Source organism: Hyperoodon ampullatus (genome assembly GCF_949752795.1).
Source record: "Hyperoodon ampullatus genome assembly, chromosome: 20".
Classification (NCBI taxonomy): Eukaryota; Metazoa; Chordata; class Mammalia; order Artiodactyla; family Ziphiidae; genus Hyperoodon; species Hyperoodon ampullatus.
The window spans coordinates 456,430-484,119 of record NC_136933.1 but is presented as its reverse complement, the minus strand read 5'-3'; the positions used below and the strand labels follow the sequence as shown (position 1 = coordinate 484,119).

At 40.2% G+C, this 27,690-nt stretch overlaps 1 protein-coding gene and 2 pseudogenes across 3 annotated transcripts; 2 read left to right on the top strand and 1 right to left on the bottom strand.

The window, feature by feature from the left end:
* Window positions 1-58: 58 nt before the first annotated feature.
* Window positions 59-19,172, bottom strand: LOC307068778 (RNA/RNP complex-1-interacting phosphatase-like; annotated as a pseudogene). The gene is made up of 7 exons: window positions 19,072-19,172; window positions 17,593-17,667; window positions 16,481-16,613; window positions 12,815-12,942; window positions 9,447-9,503; window positions 4,355-4,401; window positions 59-207 (listed from the first exon to the last, which is right to left on the bottom strand). The product of its transcript is annotated as an RNA/RNP complex-1-interacting phosphatase-like (transcript).
* Window positions 7,054-7,728, top strand: LOC307068637 (RING finger protein 11-like; annotated as a pseudogene). The gene is made up of 2 exons: window positions 7,054-7,333; window positions 7,553-7,728. The product of its transcript is annotated as an RING finger protein 11-like (transcript).
* On the top strand, window positions 19,171-26,940 carry LOC307068777 (uncharacterized protein C2orf78-like; the record flags this gene model as incomplete). Its single annotated transcript, XM_079726813.1, has 2 exons — window positions 19,171-19,313; window positions 25,554-26,940. 2 exons carry the CDS (start codon window positions 19,171-19,173, stop codon window positions 26,938-26,940), a joined length of 1,530 nt encoding a protein of 509 aa, XP_079582939.1.
* Window positions 26,941-27,690: the final 750 nt, after the last annotated feature.

Genomic DNA, 27,690 nt, shown 5'->3' with positions numbered 1-27,690 from the left:
CACTATTCAGTTAATCCTGGCAACGACAGGCAAGGCCAGTATTCCTGTGCCACTTCACTTAGGAGAGGTGCAGCAAAGGGCTGAGGTCACATCGCATGTGGAGGTACAAGGCCTCAATTTGAGGCCCAAATGCCTCTGAAGTCCTCAGTATTTGCAAGTGCCTGCAGGCGTCCAACGTGGCTTTCAGAGCACAGCATGCTGAGGTTACTGGTAGATGAGATCAAGCTTCTGGACAGGCCTAAGTATTAACTTGAGGGGCTTCCTTCATTGACAGGGGGCGTGCCACCTTCTGTAAACATCACCATCAAGTGAAACGCTCGAGAAAAATCCTACAGACGTGTCCACTGTCATGGGTGAGAGCTGTGGGGCACGGGCACTGGGCAACGGCTCCAACAGCCACAGGACGCAGGCGCCCAGTGGTTTAGGGCTTCCCTGGGAGGCCTCGTGGGGCTGCTCGGGGGAGTGAGGTTGGGAGATAGCAGCAGGGGTGGGCGTCAAAAGCAATGACGTGGGGAGAAGGGAGAGATGGAGGCAGTGAATAGTGGATAGTGGATAGTGAAAATGGGAAAACTGGCAATTTTCATTTTCAAAATTATTTTTTGAGATGTCATTCACATGCCATAAAATTCGCCTCCTGAGACTGCAAATTCAGTGTCATTTCGTACATTCTCAAGCCTAAGCAACCATCACTGTCATCTAAGCCATCACGTATTCATCCTCCAAAAAGAAGCCCCTGTAACCATCAGCTGGCCCTCTTCATCGCCTCCTCCTTCAGTCCCTGCAACCATTCATTTCCTTTCTGTCGCTATGGTTTCGCCTTTTCTGGACATTTCATGAAATAATACAAATGTGGCCACTCTGTGGGGCTTCTGTCACTTAGCATAATGTTTTCAAGTTCGTCCATGTCGTAGCATATGTCACTACTTCATTCATTTTTACGACTGTATAATATTTCACATATACACCACATTTAAAATTTCCATTCTTCCATTGATGGGCATTTTGGTTGTTTACACTAATAATCTCCATTTATTGACAGTTGATTCTGTGCCAGGCAGCACCAGGTTAAGTTACTGACCTTATTTCACAGATAAAGAGGCTTAGAGAGTGTGAAGAGTTTGCCCAAGATTAAGAGCTAGTAATTGGGGGAACTGGGGTTTGAACTCAGAGGACCTTCAGAGGTACGAAATTCACGACAGAACATTAGAAAAGGTACACAGGGGTATTCAATGAAAAGTCACCCTTTTCCCCATGTTCCTCAGCCACACATTTCCCTCCTCAGAGGCATCTGCTTTTGCCATGTTGCGGATCCTTCCAGAGAACTATTTATACCTCAACATGTATGTATCACAATTTATTGACTCATCTGTCCCACGGATTTGATATGTCACTTTTATGGTATAATAGATTCTTATACGGACTTATATTACTCTTTTCAGAGCTGTCCTGACTCCTTTTTGCCTATCTTTTATGTTTTCCATTTCTCTAAAATTCTTTTTATCTTCTATTTGATTTAAAAAACATTTTTCCTTGTCTTGTTTGTTTCTCTTAAGGCACTATCCATTATGTTCATTCACCTGTATTATTTTATTTAATTTATTTCTTTTTGGCAGTGTTGGGTATTAGTTGCAGCACGTGGGCTCTTCGTTGCAGTGCGTGGGCTCTTCCTTGCGACTCGTGGGCTCTCTAATTGTGGCGTTTGTGCTCCACAGCATGTGGGCTCAGTAGTTGTGGTGTCGGGCTTAGTTGCCCTGCGGCATGTGGGATCTCAGTTCCTCAACCAGGCATCGAACCTGCATCTCCTGCATTGGAAGGCAGATTCTTAACCACTGGACAACCAGGGAAGTCTCCACTCTTTTATTATTTTAAATTTAGTCGGCTTTTCTAAATTTTTTTTTCTTTTATCTTGAGTTCTGTCCTGAGTTCTATCATCTTACCTAATTCTGGTTTATGCTGTTCGATCATCTGTGTTTTTTTATTATTGTAAAACATAGAGAAAAAAAATTTAGTATTTCAACCATTTTCAAGTATACAATTCAGTAACATTAAAGACATTCACAATGCTGTGCAGCCATCAGCACTATCCAAATTCCAAATAACTATGTCAAGGTCTTCCCTGCTGGTGCAGTGGTTGAGAGTCCACCTGCCGAGGCAAGGGAAACGGGTGCATGTCCCAGTCTGGGAGGATCCCACATGCCGTGGAGCAGCTAGGCCCGTAAGCCATGGCCACTGAGCCTGCGCGTCCGGAGCCTGTGCTCTGCAACGGGAGAGGCCACAACAGTGAGAGGCCTGCATAACGCAAATAATAATAATAATAATAACTATGTCAAAATATTGAGCAGGACCTCAGAAAGATGGAGGCAGGAGCATAGTTTCTGAATCTCTCCAAACCCTTTCATGGAAGAAGATCAAGTAAAACCAAACACCCATAGGTGGCATTTATCAGCATTTACCATCTCCAGAACTTTTTCACCATCGCAAACAGAGATTCTATACACATTAAAAAGTAACTTCCCATTCCCTCCTCGACACACGTTCTTTCATCTTTTCCATTGTTTTTTCTAACATCTTTTAGCCAACTATGAAATAATAGGTTACAGTTTTGATCTGTTTTTCGGACCTATTTTTTCCAACTTGATTTTATTGTCTGAAGAGATGCTATTCTGCTACTTATTCTCTTTTTTTTTTTTTCTTACACTACCTCTGTACGGGACTTGATCCCAATCCTTTTCTTTTATTGATTTTTGAATGAAAAAGGTTTTAAAGCGCTTTGAAAAGGATGTGAGAGGCCAAGTGGAAACATGGTCTTCATGGCTGTTTCATCAATGCTTCACTTATACTCTTTTGAAATAACTGTTTTCCAGGAGGCATAAACCAGTGGGCTTTATCATTGGACAGAGTGCAGGGAAAGGACCCCACGAAAGCTGATCACTGTAGCAAAAATGATTTAGTTATGATTTCACCCAAGATTGGTCAAAACCCAGACTGGGAAACTCAATGAACCAGAGACGAGGTATAATGCCATCTTTCCTTCTCTCTGCCTCAGCTCTCAAGGATTGGTCACCTACATGTTATTAGTAATTATTAGTTGGTTTCTGTTCATAATTACTATCAGAAGACACAGCACTTCTGGTCCTAATTACACTGCCCAGCTAAGCACCATTCTTCTTCGTTTTGGCTTCCCGTCCACCAGCAGGAACCTCATTTATTTTTGTTCTCCCTTCACCACAGCCCAGTAATGTTTGTGAATGACTCTCAGTCTCACCAGAATCTGTATCTCTCACTCTGCCCCAACATCCCACTGCATCATTCGCTCCCTGAAGTGTACTCTAGAAATTTAGGTAACCTGGATACTTTACCGCTGTTCACCATCTCTTATGAAACCAGAAGAGCAGCTTTCTTAGGGAATGACAGAGACCTTGTAAAGAGAAAACACCAGTCTGTAGGAGAAAGGGAAGAAGACAATGATGGAAATAGTTTCTGGAAAACTATTTTTACATTAGGTTTTGTTTGTTCCTGGTAAATAAATGGAAATCTTCTAAACATTAAAAGAAAATCTAGGGCTTCCCTGGTGGCGCAGTGCTTGAGAGTCTGCCTGCCGATGCAGGGAACACGGGTTCGGGCCCCGGTCTGGGAGGATCACACATGCCGCGGAGTGGCTGGACCCGTGAGCCATGGCTGCTGAGCCTGGGTGGCCGGAGACTGTGCTCCACAACGGGAGAGGCCACAACAGTGACAGGCCCACGTACAGCAAAAGAAAAAAAAATCTAACAACTAAATTCAATAATATAGGAATATAACATTTAAAAAATTTTTCTTTGGCTGTGCAGCATGGGGGATCGTAGCTCCCCAACTAGGGATTGAACCCACGCCTGCTGCATTGGAATGGCAGAGTCTTAACCACTGGAGCACCAGTGAAGTCCCAGGAATATAACTTTTAGAGGAGAAGTTATAAACCCCTTGGTTATATGAACTGCAGATTTTTTTTACTAAGAAGTCATGTATTTTAAATGACTTGGAGCTTTAAAGAAAGGAAGGAAGGAAAGAAGGAAGGAAGGAAGGAAGAAAGAAAATGGGACTTCCTTGATTGTGCAGTGGATATAATATCAAAAATAAATAAATTAATTAAATCAATTTAAAAAAGAAAAAAATGCTGAAATCCACTGACTAATTATTCAGGCTGTTATATCTATTTCCAGATACATCCCTTTATAAACTTTTAGTAAAAGGTTATCTTATGTCAGAAGAAATGAATTTCAAACTTTTCTCTTTTTCCAAAATTTGAGACATTCCCGTACACTTCTAACTTCAAATTTTATAAAAAAGGAAAAGTAGTGACAAACCTTATACTTACATCCAATTGCAGCATCTGGCCTCATGCCTTCTATATCAATCAAATATCTACAAAACAACAAAATTCGAGTCATTTGTAAATAAAAAGAAAAGAAAATCAAGTTTTTGTAAAAAAGGTCCAATTTCGCTTTACCAATATAGATATAAAAATCCTAAGAAAATATCAGCACATCTAATCAATAATTATTAAAGAATGATATACACCATGACTACAAAAAGGCGTTACACCAAGGACGCAAGGATAACGCAACTTTAGAAGAGCTATTAATATAATTATTTACAATAATACAACAATTTAATTAATAAATGAAAGAGAATAAAATACAGGACCAAACTAGCAGATGTTAAAAAGTTATCTGATAACATGCAACAGTCAGTTTCGGTGAAAATGCTCTGTACGCTAAAAACAGGAGACTTAATATGACAGAGTATTCATCAAGAACCAACAAATAACAAAAGGCGAATTAGAATAAATATGAACATCGTATCTACAAAACCCTATCTAACCAACCATCGGAGCCAGAAACTTAGGAATCACCATCACTGATGGCTATTTCTCCCTCGCCCTCATCCTCAACCCACCACCAGTGCTAACAATGATACTGCTACATACCTCTAGAATCTGTGCACATCTTTCCACCAAAATGACCACCATACCCTGGTCCAAGCCACCATTATCCCCAATTTCTACAACAGTCTCCTAACTTGTTTCCTCTCTTCCACTCTTTCTCCCTGCAGTGCATTCTCCTCTCAGTAGCAAAATGATAGGTTGAAAGTGCAGTTGGGTATGTTCCACACACTCAACTTCAACAAAAAAAGTTCAATTGTTTTCTATTACTCTTAAAGTCTGAAACCTTAAACATAAGCCTGAACGATCGAGCTCCTACCCAACACTTGTAGCTCCATTATAATCACATGCTCCCCCAACAGCCCCACCTTCCAGGACAGTTCCTCCAACACAGCATATGCTTTACTCTTATAGGGTCTTTTGCTATTCCTTATGCTCAGAAATCTCTCCCCAACGTCCCTATCTGGTTCATTCCTACTCATCCATCAGATATCAGCTGAAACATCTGTAAATAAACTTTCTCTAATCTCCATGATGAGATCAAGTCCTCCCTAAAATATGATCTCATGGTACCATGTTCTTCTCCTTGGCACTTGTCAGAGTTGTAATTTTACATGCAGAGTATGATTCTTGAATATCTATTCCCTCTCTGGACTGTTAGAATTCACAAAGTGCAGGTCAAGTCTCTTCACTCACAAAATATCACAAGTCTTTTTGCTAGCACCCAGCACAGTGCTTAAACATAACACATGCTCAATAAGTATTTCCTGCATGAACAACCATAAACTGGTACAGTGTAGCAACATCCACCAAAAGCATAAGGCCATAAAATCTATGATGCAGAAGTTCCATTCTGAATGAAGTAAACTGAGACAAAGCATATATATTGAATGGTGCTCACACAGGAATGTTCATTAATTTCATGTTTTATAATATCAAAAACTTCTGACTTTTGTATGTTCATCAGTGAGCAAAGGAACAATGCAGCATTAAAAATAAATAAGTAAACAAATGGGACCTAATGAAACTTAAAAGCTTTTACACAACAAAGCAAAGTGTAAAGAAGATGAAAAGACAACTCTCAGAATGGGAGAAGATATTTGCAAGCGAATCAACAAAGGATTAATCTCCAAAATATATAAATAGGTCATGCAGCTCACTATTAAAAAATCAAACAACCCAATCAAAAAATGGGCAGAAGACCTAAATAGACATTTCTCCAAAGAAGACATAGAGACGGCCTCCAAGATGGCCAAGAGGCACATGAGAAGTTGCTCAACATCACTAATTATTAAGGAAATGCAAATCAAAACTACAATGAGGTATCACCTCACACCGGTTAGAATGGGCATCATCAGAAAAACTACAAAGAACAAATGCTGGAGAGGGTGTGAGGAAAGGGAACCCTCTTGCACTGCTGGTGGGAATGTAAACTTATACAGCCACTACGGAGAACAGTATGGAGATTCCTTTAAAACTAAAAATAGAATTACCACATGATCCAGCAATCCGACTACTGGGCATATACCCAGAGAAAACCATAATTCAAAAAGACGTATGTACCCCAATGTTCAAGGCAGCACTATTCACAATAGGTAGGCCATGGAAGCAACCTAAATGCCCATCGACAGATAAAAGGATAAAGAAGAAGTGGTACGTATATACAATGGAATATTACTCAGAGATAAAAAAGAACGAAATTGGGTCATTTGTAGAGACGTGGACGGACCGAGAGACTGTCATAAAGAGTGAAGTAAGTCAGAAAGAGAAAAACAAATATTGTATATTAATGCATATATGTGGAATCTAGAAAAATGGTACAGATGAACCGGTTTGCAAGGCAGAAATAGAGACACAGATGTAGAGAACAAACGCATGGACTCCAAAGGGGGAAAGTGGGGCAGGGCGGGGGTCGGTGGTGGTGAGATGAATTGGAAGATTGGGATTGACATATATACACTAATATGTAAAAAATAGATAAAAGGTAAGAACCTGCTGTATAAAAAATAAATAAATTTTTAAAATTCAAATATAAATTTTAAATAATTAATTAATTAGTTAATTAATAAAAAAAGAAAGAGGTTGGAGGACTGTCAAAACAGCACACGGAACACACACTCAAGCCCTGGAAGATGAGGAAGTGCCATAAGTCCACGACTTCGGATGACATCTCCCTGCCTCACAAGTCTCAGTCCGACTGGGCTAGCTTTGGCAACGGGACGGAGCTGGATCAGGAGCTGCTGCTGCCATATCTGGATCAAGTTCCAGTTTTTGTCTATCATTCAACACCTAGCCAGACTCGCCTAGCAACTCAGCTGAGAGGAACCAAATAGGATAGCTCAAAGAATAGGCCTCACACAGCATCAGCCTAAAGGTGTTTATGACCCTGGAAGAAATGGATCAGAAGAAAGGATCCGGGGGACGTCCCTGGTGGTGCACTGGCTAAAGACTCCACACTCCCAATGCAGGGGGCCCGGGTTCATTCCCTGTTCACGGAACTAGATCCCACACGCATGACGCAACTATGAGTTTGCATGCCACAACTAAGGAGCCCAGCGGCTGCAACTAAGACCCGGCACAAACAAACAAGAAAAAATCAATCAATAAAATAAAACCAATATTAAAAACAAGATCCGGGAGTGTGTGATCTGTATGATGGACTTTGCTTATGAGAACCCAGTTTGATTTCTGCTGTGTATGCAGATCACCTGGGCTGTACAGATGACTGGCTGATGAGATCCCTTACGTGCCCCTCCTGCATGGAGACAGTTGATGCAGCACGGCTTTTGTCCTACGAGTCTAACTGAGTCAGTTTCTCTCACCTGACTTCAAGAGAACCATCATTTTTGGTGGTTTTGATCTTTTGTCTTTGAGCCCAAAGAGCCGGGGATTAGGAATTAAGATCATGCATGAAAGTTTCCTAAAAATTCCTGAATGGCTGCAGATGTTGGGGAAAAGTACGTGATAGTTTAGAAATTTAGGGGGAAAAGTAGGATGCTATTTTTATGGAAAGCCTTCACCCAGGGTTTAAAAATATAATTGTATTTAGATCTTGTTATTGCTCCAGTATATAGGATTTATATAAGGTGTTACAGCACCTATATAAGTTTTAATTCTGTGTCAAGGATTAGCATAAAGACAGTGGTTGTTTTTCCTAAGTGATATAACATTCTGCTTCCCCCTATCCAAATTCTTTTCTGAGGTTGCTGGCACCTCAGTCAAGGTTTTACTTAATAGCTACATTTTATAACACTGGCACACAAAAAAAGTAGTTTTAAGCTTGTTTGCATAGTTCTTGTTTTTAAGAATAAACATAGAGCATTTATTTTTTACTTTATAGGAACTCCACAAGTTAAGGTCCCATTATTCTTTTGCTGTGATTGTTGTTACTATTGATGGTGCTGTTTTCTGTCTTTGCTGGTTCTTTCTAATCTACCATTTGTCCTTATTGGCATACGATCATCTCAGGGTCACAAGACGGCTGCTGTAAAACCAAGTATCATATTCTAACAAAACAAGGAGGAAGCAGAAAAAGAGTCCAAATGGTCATTTTCCTAATGCATATTTATCTTTTTTCAGAGAAAAATATCATTCTCATAAGCACAATAACACCCTTCCCCTAATTACTCATTTGCCAAAACAGACTGATATGACAATTCATAAGACAATTTATGGCAAACAGGGGTATGATAATGATTGCCTCAGCCTAACAAGGATTTATCCACTAAAGCTGAATGCTTCACTCCTCAAAGAAATCAACACTTTTCTACATACAAAACACAAGTCTCTTGAAGGGGTCTTCATAAGTGCATTATTGAAGAATTTGGTATGTCATAAGCACTTAAGGATATGACATTCAACTGTAGTAGTATCCATGTTGGTTAATTTTCTTACAAGCCCCATGATGAGTTTGAGAAAAACTGAAAGAATCAGAGTATCAGGTTCTATTAAATTCTTACATGTATCTTGCTTAAGTTTTTGTTCATTAATTTATATCCAACTACCTAAAGCAAATTTGGAGGAAAAAATAATAAATAAATAAATAAATAAATAAATAAATAAATAAATAAGATTGAGGTCTCCAAATATTTTCATAGGAAGATGTCCACCATATATTAAATTATAAACCAGAATGTCTAAATACTATACCATTAAATCACATGTACAGTCAGTTCTGTATATCCAACGGTTTCATATCCTACAGATATGGAAGGCCGACAATACTACACCATTTTACATTACGGGACTTGAGCATCCGAGGATTTTGGTATCCATGGGGAGTACTGAAAACAATCCCCTGCAGATACAAAGGGACCATTGTATATGCTTCTATCTGGATTTTTTATGTCTCAAAAAATATGTGCTAAATTATTACTGGTCATAACCTCTGAGTAGGGGGCAAAATTGCCTTCCACTTCATACATTTCTCTGACTGCATTTTTTGCATTCAGCTTACATTAACTTACATTACTACTGTAAACAGAACAATTTAAACATGGTCTGCCTCTTGGGGTTGGCAACTCACCTGCAGATGAGGTAGCCAGTCCTGTTTAAATCAGGGGTACAGTGGACACCAACAAGTCTGTATATAAAAAGGGAATATGGAATTAAGTAAGCGAAGTAGAAACACTAAAAACAAGTTATACAATTTTCTGAAGAGTAGCCTTTATTAGTTACCACAGCACGACCACTATCCTGAAAAGGAAAAACTCTGAAGAAAAGAGTGTTTTTGCAGGAACATACTATAAAGAATTAAGTACTATAAAGTCAAAAGTCATTGTGTCGGGGAATTTTTGCATAGCCTCCAATCAGATGCAATTGTGTGGAATGGAGAATGTCCATCAGGAACTGATTTGACTATAGTAAAAGGGAGTGGAAAAACAACAGGCTATCAGAAGAATAGAATTTGTTTTTGAGTGAAAGAAATGGAATGCCTACACTTTTAATGCTCAATATTAAAAAGGACAAACAGTTTCTGAAGGGCTCTTGGGGTCCCAAAGCACCTCCATTCCTTCTCTCATTCACTGCTCCTCAAATGCCACGGGTCTACATGCCTGAGCAGGTCTCAGGTGAGTAGCACCGTGCTTACTTCACAATGAAAAAGTAAGGCTTCAGACGTAAGCCTAAGCTGCACAGCAGGCAAACAGAAAGAGACTAGAATCTAGTATCAGATTTTTCCAACTATGCCACAGTATTTCGTGGACCAGCACTTAATAAAATAAAATTATATGAGGAAGTAAATAAAAAACAACAACATGTAGCTGATCTCTGCAAAAGGTATGTCTGTGACTACGTGGTGTCTGGCATTCGTCATCTCCTGCCTGGATTACTACCGCCCTACAATTCTAACAATCACTTCTATTTCAACTGATCTTCCACATGGAAGATGTTACCTTTGTAAAATAGAAACTTGGCTGGATGGCTCTGTTCCTTAAATATCTTAACTTAGCACAGAATAAAGCCCAAGTTTTTAGCACAGCACTGAGAACTCTTTATAAACAAATACCAGTCTGTCTCTCCAACTGAATGATAAGTTCAAACTAAATTACAAAGACCTACATCATCCACCTCTCTCCTTTCCCCTGCCAGCCTCCCTGATCCCATTCTCTACTGCCCTGCCCTCACTCACTTTCCCCTGTCCAGCCACACTGCCCTCCATACTATTCCTCAAACATGCCAAGCACCGTCGTGCCTCAGGGACTTTGCACCTACTATTCCTTCTGCTTCAGAACACACCCTCCCAACCCATCTCCACTCTCCCAGATATCCAATGGCTTTTTTCTCACTTCAAGGCTCTGCTCAATCGACATCGTAATAGAGGGGACTTCCCTGATCACCTACCACATTCCCTCACCTCTTCATCTTGTTTTTTTATTCTCCAAAGCATTTACCACCACTTGACACTCCACATATTTACTTATTTATTCATCTCTCTCCCGCACTAGAATGTAAAGTACATAAGGGCAAGAACTTGGGTCTGTTCCTACTGCCTCGAACAGTGCCTTCAACTTAGAAGGTGTTATATAAATATTTGGTGTAAAGGAATGTATGAATTCCTTGCCCTTTCACACTACCCTCTAGTCACACAAGAGGCTGCCCCTCCAGAGCACAAGTTTAAGCCCTGTGCCTTCGGTACCTGTTCGCAATAGCTCAGCTGTCCTTTCCTCATTCCAGCAAAATCCTCTTCCACAAAGCTCAGCTCAAACGCTGTCTCCTCAGTCAGGCCTTCCTCAGTTTCTCCTCTATATTCCTGCTGCACTTGATTCTTTTATTATAATTAAACCACTTATAGTCACTACATGTTTATCTTCCTAGATAGCTCTAAGTTGCTACTGAACAAAGACTTCTAGTCACCTCTGTATCCCCGTGCCCTAACAACAAACCTATAAGGCTCTCAGTGTTTACTAAAACAATTTATTTTCTGAGTCTCTTCGAATTCTAGGGAGTGGATAGTATAGTCTCCTCCTCATTATCAGTGAGCCTGGCATCTGTGGGAGGGGCTTATAGCAGAGGAAGCCACCAATGGATCATAACTAAGGTCCTGAGACTGCAATGGCAGAGAGCATGGTGAAGTTAGCCCACTTCATGCAGAAGACCCACAGAGGAGTCAGCATATGCAATGGACTACACTTGGTATAACATGTGAACAATCAAGGTTGACAAACGTGCTCTCATGCACTTGTAAGGATGTTCTAGCCCACACGGAGCACACAGAACACACACAAAGGAGCCTGGAGGAAGTGAGGAGACTGGCAGCTGCACCCTAACATCTTAACAGGTAACATTTCTGTGACTACAGTTTACACAAATCAGAAAATTTGCCTCCTTTCTAGACACCCTGGTTATCACAGGCAAGGCCAAGTCTCTCAAGTTTTAAAGCTAAAGTACAGGGAAGATCTGTGAATAGGGCTTAAGATATTTAAGAGCTAGGACCTGCATTAAGCAACCAGGTTATAGAATGAAAATTTATCTTGAAATTCCAGTCTCTCCCTCTCTTTCTCACCTCCTATCCACTATCTTCCCACCTCCATCTCTATTCCTTCTCACTACTCCCTGTTTTATGTATATGTGTTTATCATTTTTTATATATATGGAATATGTACTGTCTGTTAGGTTTATTTAATAAAGGGAACACTCCTCAGGCTAAATTTAGAAAGGAAAAAAGGAACACTGTCTCATGTGGTTCAGTGGTGATCCAAAGACAAAAGACACCTCAGTCTTAAAACATGGCAAAAACCATGTTCCTTCTGATAGTTAGATCGTAGAAAAAGCCAAGGACGCTATTAAGACCTACTATCAAGAGAGTACATCTTAAAGCAGAAACAAGAAAACACCAGCCTTTTAAGTTCTTCCTGTCTGTCAAGATAAGAATAAGGGGTGGTAGTGTTCTTCCTCACTTGCACCCAAAGTATAAAAGCAGCAAAAATATCTTAAACACATATGATGAGGAAGCCACTCTTCTGGTCCACTCTGTTTTGTTTGGCCTCTAGGTATCTGTCTCACTCCGCACTTATGCTTTATGTTTTCTCTTTTATATATGCTAAGAATCTTGAGAGTCTTAACCTTTTCTTCCACCTCTCAACCAATAAATAGGGCAAAAGAACATTTTTATTTTTTTATGTCTTTTCCATTCAAATGTTTAAAAAAGAGATAAATAAGCTAGTTCAGTTCATATTTCTCACAAAATTCACTTTCCAAAAAACTAAATTGTTTGTGACCATAAACAGGAAAAACACCGTACTGTATTACCACCATCTGACATTTCCACCTTGATGTTACTAAACACAACAGGCCTAATGTCACAACTATTAAAAATGTTAAAAATCCCCAACCCCACTCCAAATGCATACCAAAGTTCAGGTAAAGGGAAAAACAAAACAAAACTAAAAGAATTCACCATTATCTTTATTTTCTTTCAGAAACCCATTAACAGCACATTGAAATTTAATAATAGTGTCATCATCTGGCACCGGATGCCCAATTGTACAAATTTTTAAACAAGGAATAGTTTCTGGTAAGTCCTATAAGGCAAAACCATGAAAATATGTATTATTTCCTTTGCAGGGAAAGAATAAAAAATTAATTAGAGAAGGCAGAATATAAACCAAGAGAGGACATTAAACTTAGTATGTCAGTCATTCTGATAAGAACCATTTTCTCCAAAGCTGCTTTAACCAGTAAGTATCACTTGATTTTCATTAAAACTGCAGAATGGACAGTTACTAGGCATGCAAAACGAAAAGCAAATCTATGTGAATGACTGAATATGTAACTCAAAATGATATAAACAGTTCTAACTATATTTATGTTCTATCTCACATTTCAGGGGCCATACAGAGGCTGTGATTTAAGTAGAATAGTAGAATAGAGTCAGAAAAACTTGGATTCGAAATAGGAAATAGAGCAAATTTCAGGTAGTGTTGAGAACTGGTATTCTTGGGGTGGGAGAAAGTAGACTATCAATAGAAGACAGAAAAGGATAAGTGAAAATTCTCTAGTTCTGAATTTAAATGGAAAGTAGCAGTATGAACCTATGACATATTTTAGAAATATTAGCAACAAACATCCATTTTTCCTAGCTCTGACCACTGAAAAAGTCTAGAAACAACTGATGTCATGTCAAAAGGACTCAGGAGTCACTGAGAAGCTCCAACTGGCCCAAGATAGGGCCTAAGTTAGAATAATAACTATAGCAGAGTCCACAGTGATATGAATAAATAAATTTAAAAAAATTGGTCACCACTGGAGGATATTTGTGAATCAACTCATTATTTTGAAAACTGTTAAATAAAAGAAGAGAATCATGCCTCTACAACTGGGCAACCAAATAGTTGATGAGGGGAATCTTCTCCTCATAGAAATATACCCAGCTAATAAGTGAAAAAAAGAAAAATGGAATTCACCATTTTGTTTATTTAATTTTCAGATACGCGGGCCTCTCACTGTTGTGGCCTCCTCCGTTGCGGTGCTCAGGCTCTGGACACGCAGGCTCAGCAGCCATGGCTCATGGGCCAAGGCACTCTGCAGCATGTGGGATCTTCCCGGACCGGGGCACGAACCCATGTCCCTTGCATCGGCAAGATGACTCTCAACCACTGCACGACCAGGGAAGCCCCCACCATTTTTGGAAGCCTCAACTGAATTAATGGATGTAGGTATGAATCATCAGTGACTGCTAATATCACAAAAAGAGACAATTATACGTCTCCATGGAAGAACACATCATCACCTATGAAACTGATTGCCAAAACAAAACATGCAAGCTTCATTCTGATCAACTACCAATTTACAGGAAATAAAAGGATTGAACAATATGTTAACAACACATGGAATGTAACCATCAAAATCTACATGGGACAAATTACCTGCTTTCTTTAAAAATAAAATTCAAGGAGGAAGAAAAAGTGAGAAAGACATGGAGGGAGAACCTATAGATTAAATAAGACTTCAGAGACCTAACAATCAACAGCAAAGTGTGGACCTTATTTGGATCTAATTCAAAATTCTTAAAAACAATTTTTTATGACATTTAGGAAACAACTGCAAATTTGAGCACTCACTGGGTATTTACGATTGAAAAATGATATTAAGGAATAAAAGTCCTATACTTTAAATATACATACCAAATATGTATAGGTGAGGCTTCCCTGGTGGCACAGTGGTTGAGAATCTGCCTGCCAATGCAGGGGACACGGGTTCGAGTCCTTGTCTGGGAAGATCCCACATGCCGTGGAGCAACTAGGCCCGTGAGCTACAACTACTGAGCCTGCACTTCCGGAGCCTGTGCTCCAGAACGAGCAGCCACGATAGTGACAGGCCCGCTCACTGCGATGAAGAGTGGTCCCCGCTTGCCGCAACTACAGAAAGCCCTCGCACAGAAATGAAGACCCAACACAGCCAAAAGATAAATAAATAAATAAATAAATAAATAAATAAATAAATAAATAAATAATTCCTTTTAAAAAATATATAGGTGTAATTACATGTTGTCTCAGAGCTGCTTCAAGATAACATGGAATGGAGTGAAACAGGTGGGGGTATAGATAAAATATGACAGCCATCAGTTGGTAAATATTAAAGCTGGATGAGTTCATTTGTATACAGGGAACACTTACAGTATTTTGTACACTTTTTTATATGTTTAAAATTTGTTATACTTGTTTAAACACAAGACGACACTGTAGAAAACCTTTTGGCAGTTTCTCAAAGGTTAAACGTAGAGCTACCATATGATCCAACAACTCTGCTACTACCTACACTGCACAGCTAAAAGGACTGAAAACAGGGATTGGAACAAATATTTGTACACCAATTATCATAGCAGCATGATTCACAATAGCTACAAGGTAGAAACAACCCAAGTGTCTATCAACCAATGAGTAAGAAAATATGGTATATACACACAGTGGGATTTATTAAGGCAAAAAAGGAATGGCATTTTGTTACATGCTATAACATGGATGAACCTTGAAAACACTAGGTTTAGTGCAATACGCCAGACATGGAAGGATAAATATTGTAGATTCCACTTACAGGAGGTACCTAGAAGAGGCAAATTCATAGACACAGAAAATAGAATAGAGGTTACTAAGGGCTGGTGGGAGGGAAAATGGGGTTGTAACTGTTGGACGGTTACAGAGTTTTTGTTGAGGATGATGAACAAGTTTTGGTTATAGACAGTAGTGATAGTTACACAACACTGTGACTGTATTTAATGCCACTGAACTGCATATTTATAAATGGTTAAAATAAATATGATTTATGTATATTTTACCACAGTAAAAAAAAAAGAGGAATAACTGAGTTGAAATTTCAGTTCTTCCTTGTCCGAGACTCAGTTTCATCGTCTGTAAAATTAGTAATTGTAGTTGTCTATCTTCTGAGCTTAGTGCAGAGTAAGCACTCAGAAGGAGATCTCAGTACTACTTCCACTTCAACAGCAAAGGATTGTTGTAAGGATTAACTAAGTCAATGGATATGAAAGAACTATCTAAATGGCTATACAAATATTAACAAACTTTAGGTGTTACTGTCTCCCAAGGCCAAGGAACAGGTCAGAAGAAGCATAGGTCTTTTGCACTGGTATGTCCTACATGGGCCAAGAGAATATATGGGTTTCTGTACTCTCTCAGAAGGTATTAGGAAAAGAAAGCATAAAACTTAGAGAACAATTGTCTTTTACCCTGATGCTTAAACATGCTCAGGCAACTGCTTAAAAGAACTGCTAAAGACATAATGGACATACCTTTCTTTCCTTTTAGGCTACTAATATTCTTGCTAAAACTTTACTTCGTTTTCAAAACATAGAACATGGAAGCTTATAGAATTTCTTCAGCATATCTACAGCCTACTGCCAAATACTATAGTTCAATTCATATCTTTCATCTCATTTTGCAACAGCAATTACAAATGTGTATTTAAGGAAACCACTAGCTTCCCTTTCTGAACCCATGAAAAGAAGGCCAGGATTCACCTTAGCATAAGATGATAGCTACTGAATTACTATGAATTATGACAGTATCAGAAAGAAGGTCGTTTTCACTTACGGGTTCCATTTACCTCTGGCTTATAATAGCGGCGTGTGTACGTTAGGTCAATTATCAGCCCGAGTTCTTCATTCTGTTCTTGGATTTTGTTAAAAAAGATGCAAGGGGGAAAAACATTCTTCTGGAGCAAGATTCTTTTCAAAACTCTGTCAGAAAGAATAAAATAAGAAGGAACATGTGTCTAAAATCCTTTACTATATTACCCATTTATTCAAACCCTGTGATGCTAACATATGAGACTCAAAGTAATGTTACCTCCTCTGGAATTTACAAGCGATATTACAATCCTTTCTTCCAGAGAGATTAGACGGAAGAAAATAAGTTCACTTCTATATATTTATTTCTATGTGTGTTTATTTCATGTTGGTCTCCTAACTGGACTGTAAATTCCCAGAAGACAGGGACCACATCAATTTTGCCTACCACTGGATTGCCAGCTCCAAGCAGAGTGCCTGTAAATAGACACATAAATAAATACTTCTTGAATATCTACCTATATGAAGGATGGCTTTCACTGCTAAATATTCTTTTACGTATTTGGCTTTTTTATGTTCTCTCTTCCATTGATCTGTTTGGTTACTCAAGTGCCAGCAACACCCTTTTCTTTTTAAGTTAGTAGTCTAGTTTTACAGCAGTTTGACATTCACAGCAAAACTGAGCAAAAAGTACACAGTTCCCACTTATACCCTCTCTCCTTCACCCACACAGCCTTCCCCATTATCAACATGCCATACCAGTGTGCTTCATTTGTGAGAATCCATGAACCAACACTGACACATCATTATCAATCAAAGTCCATAGTTTATTGCATTCATGGTACAAGTAACTGACTATTTCTTTATTTCTAGTATAGTCATCCCCAAACATTTACATACTGAGATGCATATTGCTGTCTTAATCATTACTTTATTCTTTATTTATAGTTAGGGCATTCCATTGGGATTTTTTTAAATTAAGTACAAAACTAGGTTGTACTTATCTATAAATTCCATTTCTGGATAGTAAAGGAGGTATTAAAAAGTATTTGCTATAAAGAGGCAAAATGGAGTATGACAGTGTTGAGAGCCAGGGCTCTATATGGTGAATTCAGATTTCCGGACGAATACGGTAATAACTTTTGCTTACCTTTTTAAAGGAACTTTGAAAGCAATGAAACGAGTCCCAGGCGTCCGCTGTCCAACTGGGAGATAGTCCTTCCCAATATTAATATATTTTTGTTAGGCAAATTTTATGTTAGGCTGTTTCCCTGCATGGGATGAGTGTGCCCTGAAAACGGAAAGCATATCCCTCTACAGTAGGTCCCTCCTCTTTCTGCTTTGCATTTTGCTGCTCCACTTATTCAACCCCACCTTGTAAGAAGCTATACTTCCCTTGTTCCTGTTTTCCCATCTGGAAAACAGATAAAAGGCAACAAAACAATGCAAAGGTCTCAACCAATAAGGGATATCGAAACCCAGAGATGGCCAGACCTTCTGAATCCCTGATACAACCTAGCCCGGTGTTGACTACAATGGTATCATTAATACATGCATGTTGACTGAAAGTGTTTGAACTCAATTCTTCCACTTCACAGTTTTGTTTTAGTCCTCATAGAAAACTTGATGATAAAATTCTTAATGCTAGGAATCACAGTGAACAATAATATCTGAACCGGTTGCTGTAAGATGAGCGAGAACTAAGCTTAATTCAGTGTATCTGAAGCAAAGAAAGTGAGGGCAATAGTGGCACAAGATGGGGCTAGAGAAGCAGAGAGGATTCTAGACCAAGAAGAGTCTTAAAGGCCAACGGTGTGTTTTCTATTCTCAAAACAATGGTTTTCAGCGCTGTCTATGAGCAATGTTCCAACTTGCTTTTAAGGTTTCTTGTGTGAAGAATGGATTGGAAGGAAACAAGAAATATGGACACGAGTTAGCACCTAATTGCAACACACAGGCAAGTTCAGTATTAGGATTTGAGGGGGAGTTGACAGATTCAAAAGAAACTCAGGAGATAAACTGAAGCGGGCTTAATGGGCTATGAGATGGAGGAAAGGAAGGTCTTAGGGAATTAAAGGGTTTACTGCACACATGAGCAAAGTCCCAAATCAATCATTTGAACGTACAGAGGGAGATCTCTCAAATGACACCGGTTAGCAAGCAACAGTACGGCCTTTATAATTCCTAGAGACAACACAAATCAACTGCTTCGATGGAAAAGTCGGCAGTACCCGTGCGTTTTTTCACTCAACTTAGTTGCAGTTCCTCTTACTCACATTTTCTCTGCCAAAACAACACAGCTTGAGGAATAGAAGGGGACTCCATTTTGGTAATTATGGAGTGTCCACAACACTCACAGTCCCATCTTAAAAAGCAGTCCCTCTGCCTTTTACCCGAGGAGAAATGGCCAGAGCCTCCCTTTTAAAACGGTGCGGGGAAATCAGAACATCTCACACTGTCCCTTTCAACCACTGTGAACTGAGCCGCGACACGACCAATACCCCCTATAGCACAGCGCGGACGGGGCAGCGGCCGGGGGCAACAGTGACAGGAGACAGCACAAGACACGAAGCCCAGGCCCAGGGGCTCTGAGCTCCGCCGGCAACGCCCAGGGGCCGAGGCGTATTACCTTTCCAGGATGTGCTTTCCGCCCTTCCTCCTGGCCGACGAACGTCCGGAAAAGCAGCGACGCTGACCCCAGCTCACACGGGCAGGATGCCACTGCCTCATGTCACCCCCAACATGCCAATCACCCAACGCCAAGAGTGCCAAAGTCGCCAACCCGGCGGCCCTGGTGCCAGCACACGGCGCCGAGCCACAAACGCCCAGGCACAAGCCCACGCTGCTCGCGCAACTCTTTCTACTGCGCAGGTGCCACGGCCCGTCCGGATGACGTCATCACGCCGGCGGACTGAAACGCTTCATTAGGGAAGAGGACTCTGACGGCTGCAATTCCCTCCTTAGCCGGAGGCTGGTAGCAGATGTTCATTAGTTCGTGTGTGTACCCTTCAGAATTCCACTCGTATGGGACATGGAAAGTTGTCCCACTCTCCCAGTTTCTTGTGTGGTTTTTTCAGATATTTCCCAAATGCTTACATTCACACTTGTTCTATCTTGTACGTATTTCTACGTAATGGATATCCTGTATTTTATACAAGAGCAGTATAGTATACACAGTCTACAATCTGTCTTGGATAGTGATGTTCCCAGTCAATTTTTGCGTACATCCCTTCTATTCTCTTTAATAGCTGCGTCACATTATATAATTTACATGGCCAGTCCAATATTCATGGACTTTTGTTTTCAGTTTGGGGATATTTAGTTTGCTTTTTGTTTTTGACCTCTGTTACAGACAGGCTGCAATGTGAACCTCTTTATACATGTGTAGAGTTATATATAAATTTCTAGACGTAGAATTTCTGGAATGAAAGAGATGCAAACTTAAAATATTGAAAGGTTTTCAATCAATCTAATCTGCCTAATCAACCTTGAAAAATATTCTATCAACTTATACTCCACTCATAGTGAAACATTTATTGGGTTTCTACTATGTGCCTGGTATCATGCTGGAGGTTGGTTGACAGTATGTATTTACATTTTAGAAAATACCACAAAAAGCCTGAGAGAGATAAGAGTGGAGCTCAAGTATAACATTTCCTCACAGTAGCAGGCATAGGGATCTGTACCTGTTAGAAAAACTGTGAATCTTGCCACAAGTGGAACAGCAAAGAACAGCATGTCCTACAGTACGTCTGAAGGTATAATGGCATACTAAATTCCATTGTGATTTATAATAACAAGTGTTTTTTGTTAGTTTTACCTTTTAGTTTCTCATTTCTGAAAGTATCTTACATACACTGTTAGTAATCTTCACAACCATTTGAGGTGGGTAAACTGAGTCAGGAAGGTCAGAATTATTGAATGAATGAATGAATGAATGAATGAGTAAAAAGATCACTACCTTTAACGTATGTGGGACACTCATAGTCTAACCAAGTTTCAATCCACAAACATTTATTTACAATTCTGAAAACTTCCACATAATTACAAATGGGACAATACTAGTAAAGTACTATTTGAATAAAGAAAAGATACAAGTGAGCACAACGTACACAACGTACAAACTTACGATTAGGCACAGTCGATTTGGTGCTAAGTCATAAAATATTCTTTTGCAATTTATGAAAATTATCCAATAGGCTTGTAATGCCCAAAACGTACAACTGATAGAAATATCTATAGACATGACAATGTACAAATTGTGACATAAATCTATCAGAAACTAGAAAATCTATGTTGGCCTTATAGTTCCAGCTTGCTAAAAGACACAGGCTTTGGGTGGGTACACAAAACAATCCAGACCTGGCCATAAGAGGGTTTCCAGAAAGTATGGGACGTATCAAAGAGTAGGCCTCTCGATGGGAGTGCGTGCAACATGAGATGAAACAATGCCTTAATGGGTATGTAGTATGCTGGCATGGAAAATATAGGAGCAAGGGATATTTGGAGAATCACACAGCTAAGTACTTGACACTAACAAAATCGACCAGTATCCCATAGGGCCTCAGGTACCATGCAAGGATTTGAGGGATTCCAGTATTTAATTAAATCACAATGTGACAATGGGAAGAATTAAGGAGAGCCTCAGGGGTAGACGAACTGGGGATGTTACACCAAGACATGTCTCAGTTAACCTGATGGTTTCAAAATGCAGGAAGTGGGTACAGGGGACAAGACAATACCCTAACTCTAAGAATAATGGTTCAGGTCAGGGTAGGGCCTGATGTTCCTAAGTGTTGAAAGAGAGGTCTTTAGTTTCTTTCCCCTACATGTAAGATTCTTTTAGAGGTTAGGATGAAGCTGAGCTTGCAAGCTAAAGCTAAATGGCTGGAACTAGGGAGAGAAAATAAGTTACATAGGCTAGGAACCAGGAAAAACATAACTAAGGGTTTGCCTCAATAGAATTGAATGTTGGAACTGAATATTTTAATGTGTAAATATTTTACTGATACCAAAATATCTTACCACACTTCCCCCAATCTCACACCACCCACCCTAACCTGCAGTAGCTATGGGTCCCTTAATTTCCTTGGAAATATAGAGAAAAGAGACTGATCTGGCTTGCAGGTATTTAGTAAGTTGTTAGCCTCACATCACATACTAGTATCATGTAAGTAGGCCATCAGAAGTAGGAAGCTTAGGGGAAAAACCCTGAGAAAAACTTAAAAGCTTAAGCCACATCTCTATACTACAACACCTTTCACAATTTCTTCTCAGAGAAGCATCATCCCCATCAGTTAAACAACTCATATCTCATAACAGGAAAAATAGGCCTAAAAATTACACGTGTGTCTTTCGAGGTCCCCTCTATGGGATATCTTCCTGGTACTAGAAAAGTCCCCAGAAAGATCAATCTTTGCACCCCTCCCTGAAAGCTTACCACCAAGGAAAATGACTAGGTCCATAGATTTCCTCCCTCAAACCAGCTAAACTCACATATAAATCAACAGCAATCAGCCCTTACTCACATTATCACCGTCACAAGAGCAGTTAGGGAGAAAAGCACTAACCACGGGAACTAAAACAGAGGCAATCCAGGCCAAATTGGGCTGATGGCAGGTATCTGCTCCTTACGCCTGGGTGCATAATGCGACTCACCACAGTGTCTTTTTCACAGACCCTTTTTACACTTTCTCCACAAAATACAACAGGTCAAGTTCGTTCATGATACTTCAAGAGAAAAAGTCTTCATGACAAAAACATGCAATATGTCTTACAATGTTGGAGTCCTTAAAAATATGGCAAGGAAATAACCATTAAGAAAAATTTTAAATAACCATTTAAACCATTTAAATAACCATTTTAAAAAATCTGTATTCTACAAACATACCAGTGAATTCTATTAAGAAGGTAATATGACAGAAAACAAAATGAGAAATACATGTAAGACTGTTCTCTTTAGTGTTCAGAATTCATGGCAGTTGCTGCACTATCGAGCTACTTATATCTATGACTGTCTGTTCTGCTAATACAAAATGCGGCCAAAGTGTGTCTACTTCTTTCCCACAGAAACCAACAAATCTACATGAATCTCTTTTCTCCTGGGCCCTTTCACCTTATCTGCTCCCAGTTCTCCAGCAATGTCCTCTTCCTTCTCTAATTATTCTCCTCTTCATTTAGCTTGGCCTTGCCCCCAAGCATGCAAGACAGAGAACCCTAGAGGTCCAAGATTCTAGAGTGGCTGTTTGCAAGGGGGAGGAGATTACAGTAACTGCCACACTGTATATACTTCTGTGCAAAGAAAAAGGGACAGTATTCAGAATGTCTCTCACATATACAAGAGCTGGATGGCAGGATACCACTGTGGCCCAAGGAAACATAGGTAGCAAATTATGGGCCAAAGAATTCCAACCAAAGGCTGGAAGAGGAAAGGTCTGCAGCCAGCTCTGTCTCCTAGCTCTCTGCCATTTGCTTCCAATGGGAAGAGTCTATTCTGTGAAGCATCAGGCACTGAAAAGAAGGCTCCTGCTGCTGGAAGTTGACAGCAAGTAACATCCATGAGGGTAAGAATGCAAGATCAAGGCTTGTCATAGAAACAATGCCCAAAATGGGAAAAAAAAGAAAGAAAGCAGAAGAGAAATGTAAGTCCAACCTGGCCAAGCCTAGCCCAGCCCAAGGAAGGCAGGAGTCAAGGAGAAGAAACTAAAAGAGAAGAGCCTTGGACCACAACATTCCGCACAAGGTACACTCAGCAAACTTCACGCTACTCTTTAACCAAGTTACAAAAAGAGCTTCTGAATCCCTACTTTTGCTCCTTAAAAGCTGCTATAAGTTCACGAATTAGACAGATATGATTTCAGAACTGTAATAGTTCAAACTAGATGGCTCTTTCCTTCCTAAGGATATTAATTAAATAAGATATATATATATAGCTCTAAGTATATGATACATAAAATATAATACTCTGTAGAATATAAGTAACTGTTTGTTAATTAATGAACGTCTGTAAGAAATGTTGCAGATTTCCCTAATGTAAGAGCCTGGAGGAGGTAAGTCTGTCTTCTAGGATTTCCTCCCCAGAGCTCAGAAATTTAGGTGTTGTTTTACCACTCCTACACTCTCTCAACCCATCCGCGCCTTCCTGTTGGGGATCAGACCTCCCCATTGGCTATCTCATATCTTTCAACTGCCTGCTTTGTCACATCATTCTCCTACCAAACCTACTACCACTTGGTAGAGTCTTGGGGTTTCCGTGGAGTTGTCATAAATAAAGTCGGATCATCACAATGGACCAGTGACCAGTGACCAGTATCTAGTGACATTTGTACTGTTCAGCTGCAGCCACTCAGACATCTTCTGGTGTTGCCTCCTCATCCCTTCTATCTGCAGGTGATGTTTCCTCTTCTTCTCTGACCATGTCAGGTAAGAAAAGAATCTTTTTAAAGTTTTTCGTCAGATTAATTTTGCCCCTAAATTTAGTAGTAGATTCAAAATAGCATGGAATAATGAGGGAAAGTATTGAACTACAAGTCTGGAGACCTAATTTCACTTTTGACTTTGGCATTTACTATCTGTGTGACTTTGGACACATCATTGACTGTCTCACAACGCCTGATTTTTTCCTTCTCTGTTATGTTAGGATACTACATTGATTGATCACTCTGATCCCTTTCTTTTCTAATATTGAGCCTTAAAGGGTACCCATGGAGAAAATGATATCAGAGACTTCTCAAGAGTGTTTCAACAGAAACATAGAAACGGCAGGTGACACAGAAAACTAGCAATATATAGCAAGATGTTCCATCTCTAATGGTCTCCCTCCACTAATATTTCGACTAGTTGAAAGGAGAAAATAGGGAGAGAGGATGGAGAGTACTGGGCTGTAGGGAGGCCCAGAGTCAAACGTAAGGAAGTTTAGGATTGTTTTCATCAGCCCAGACTGACAGGAACCAAGTGATAGGAAAAAATATAAGAATGAAGAGGGAAAGCATAGAGGAGCTCTCAAGTAAAACATAGTTTGCAATGGAATGTTGATGGGAACCAAAGATTTTAAATTAAAGCAGAAACAGCATAGAGTGAATTCTGCTCAGAGCAGCACAAAACAAAGTGGATTGTAGAAAATCCTTATTTTAACAGACTAAGGAGGAAAGTAAGCCCAGAACAGGGTAGCACCAGGAAAGGCAGATTATCAGAAAAGTCATACTCAGTGTGTTTTTCTTTTATTGCCTCTCTGAATACAGTTGGCACTTGATACTTTTGAATATCCACATTTTAGAAATATGTTTTAGTAATGATGCTTCCTATATACAAGAAACCAAAGTGGTTATCTAGGGGTCTGCTTTTCAATGTTTTATTCTTTCTAATTTTTAAACTATGTAGACATATTACCAAATACAAATTTTAAATGATATCTTCTAAGTTGAATCACAAGGACTATTTCCTTTGTGTGATATGTAGGTTCTACGGCAAGGTTGCTTTTCATCTTTACAGTTCTTTCCCTCCTAACACAGGGAGCACATTGATCAACAGCCACCGTTCATTTTTAGATCTTAGCTACCTAAGAAGGAAAAGAAAAAGTCAAGCCCCACATCTCTAGTTCCACATTGAGGGAATTCCCTGCCGGTCCAGTGGTTAGGACTCAGTGATTTCACTGCCAGGGCCACGTGGCGCGGGAAAAAAATCTGCATTTATCGAAAACAATATTGTGGAGTCCTTTGGATTTTCTTACATTTGACAATCTTTTTTAATTGGATTCAAGTGACGACATTTTTTTAAGGTTTTGGGATGTCATCTTCTTGGATGTTGAAGATGATTATAATCTAAGTTCTAGGAAAAATACAAAAACCTTCTTGATACTTTTTAAGCTTCCTTTCTGCTTATGATATATTTCTATTCTTTGAAATATATATTTCTACCAGGCTTAATACCTGTTACTTGCTGGGTAAAGATATGAATGAGCACAATAATGAAATTCTTTTACACTTATTATTTGGCTGTCTGCTTTGTACCAGTTTCAATTGAAATACTTGTCTATATATAATTTGGCTACCTATACTTTCACATTGATTGAATTTTGTTGCTTGTTATGCATTTTTACTGATATATCTTTAATTCTTTGAAAGATCTTGATCAATCCAAAGGTCCCGATGTGATCAAAGACAAAGACACCAGAGCCATTCATCTTCAGATGAATCAGGTACAGGAAAAGCCAAGTGTCCGAAAGGTTCCCTCTGATCAACCCAGGAAGAACAAACATAAAGCCTCTGAGCCGATCAGTGGTGCTCCCAAGGCCAAAATCCAGCCAAAGAATCCAGAGTGCCTGTTACGGGGAGAAGTGATTCCATGCAATGCTGCAGTCAGTGACAGGGCTCCTGTGAACACGGCCAAGCATTCAAAAGGCAAACATCAGAAAACTGCATCCAGAAAGATCAGCAAAACTAAGAGCCATGGGCAGGAAAAGACCACAAGGGCCAGAGGAAGAAAGAAGGCTGAAGAGAATAAGCAGGCAGGGAACAAAGTCAAGGCAGAAGAGAAGCCAACAATTTCCCAGATGAAGCAGAAGGAACACCAAACTGAGCTTATGCAAGAGAGCTTTAAAAGGCCTCGAACCTCCCTAGGCATGTGCATGCTGGAGTCTGTGAAGGTTTTTCATGCACTGGGGGGAAAGAATGATAAGAAAACTGGGCTCTCTTCCTATCAGGTCTTGGGGAATTCAAGCAACCCTAAAGAACCCCAGTCACCCCCACCTAGCCAGCCATGGCAGCGTACCCCACGTGAGGGTAAGAGCCCTGAGAAACCTCAAGTCAAAACCCAGAAACCAGACAGCAGTGCTGAAACAGAGTTTCCATCTCCATCCCAGTATCACTTGCCTCCTCGTGGGAAGGTCAAGTTGATACCTCTGCCTTTTTCTGCCTGGGACAAGCCTCAAGCTCGACCTGCTCCTCGGAGGCCACAGTCTCTGGTCTCACATCTGCCTACTGTGGCGGACCGGGCCCAGACTGCCTCTACTAACTCAGCTCAACCTGCTGCAGCCACTTCATCCCAGCCAGCTCCTGCCTCTTTGCCAGGTCCTGCCAAACCAGCTCAGCCAACTGTGACCAACCCAAACCATCCGGGTTGGACCAACCATACCCAGCCTAGTGTCCCTCAGTCTGTTGCTCCTAGGCCTGCATCCTACAAAACTTCATCTTGTGCTTCTCTCCAGCGGGAGCCTGTTCCCCCTGCTGTGACTAAGTGCCACTCCCCACCCAAGCTCCAAACCGCATTTCTACTCCAAGACTTCAGCAAGCAACGAAGACCATGGAGGGAACCCAACGTTTCTGAGCCAGTCATGTCAAAGCCCATCAAACAAGAACAGAGACCAGAGCGGGAGGCCATGAAGAGGCGGGCTCAACAAGAACGTGTGAATGCTGCCAAATACACCTCTTTGGGGAAACTGCAGTTTTTCATTAAGAGGCAAAAAGAAATGGAAATTGCTTACTACTATGGATATTTATAGTAAGAGCTGCTAGGATTGTTGGTGCCACCTGGGGTACCAGCTGTTCTTCCATATATAAATAAGATAGGTATAAATTTCTCTATTTATTTTGATATATTTTAAAACAATAAAACTGAATAAATATAATAGAATAGGTGAGTAATAAACCTTTTGAATTTTGAGATGCTACTAACTCTGGCGTGCTTTAATTTTTGTTTGTTTTGTTTTTGATGGGGTTGGAATCAAAGTCTGCATGAGAAAGGAAGGACTGAAAGTCGGATGGGAGAATGAAGGAAAGGGGAGGAAAGGGGAAAAAACTGAGGAAAGAGGAAGGAACGTGGCCCAGGGCCAGGAGGGTCGAAAGAGATTCATGGATTTATGAAAGGAAGCAGGAGTGAGGGTGAAAGGGCAGAAGTGAAAAGCAGGGTCAGAGGTCAGGGTTGAAAGAACAAAATGTGAGAAGAGCTGAAGATGACGGAAGGTGAGTCTAGGTTTACTACAAGAAATAGAAAAAGCCTCTTGGGGAGGTTGGCCTTAAGTCTCACAACCACCACAGAGGTATTTAAGAAAACAAGAGGTTCAGGACACATGTCTGAAAGGTCTGAGTTGCCTTATGCAGGTGTGATTATAGTGGGGGTATAGGGAAATCTCCCAGAGAGGTGGCTAGGGCTCAGAGCTATCCTAGGGGCAGCTGACGATAGGGGCAGAGCCAAGGGAACTGCTGCCTCAGGAGGGAAACGAATAGGGCCTGGAGTGCAAATCACCATGTAC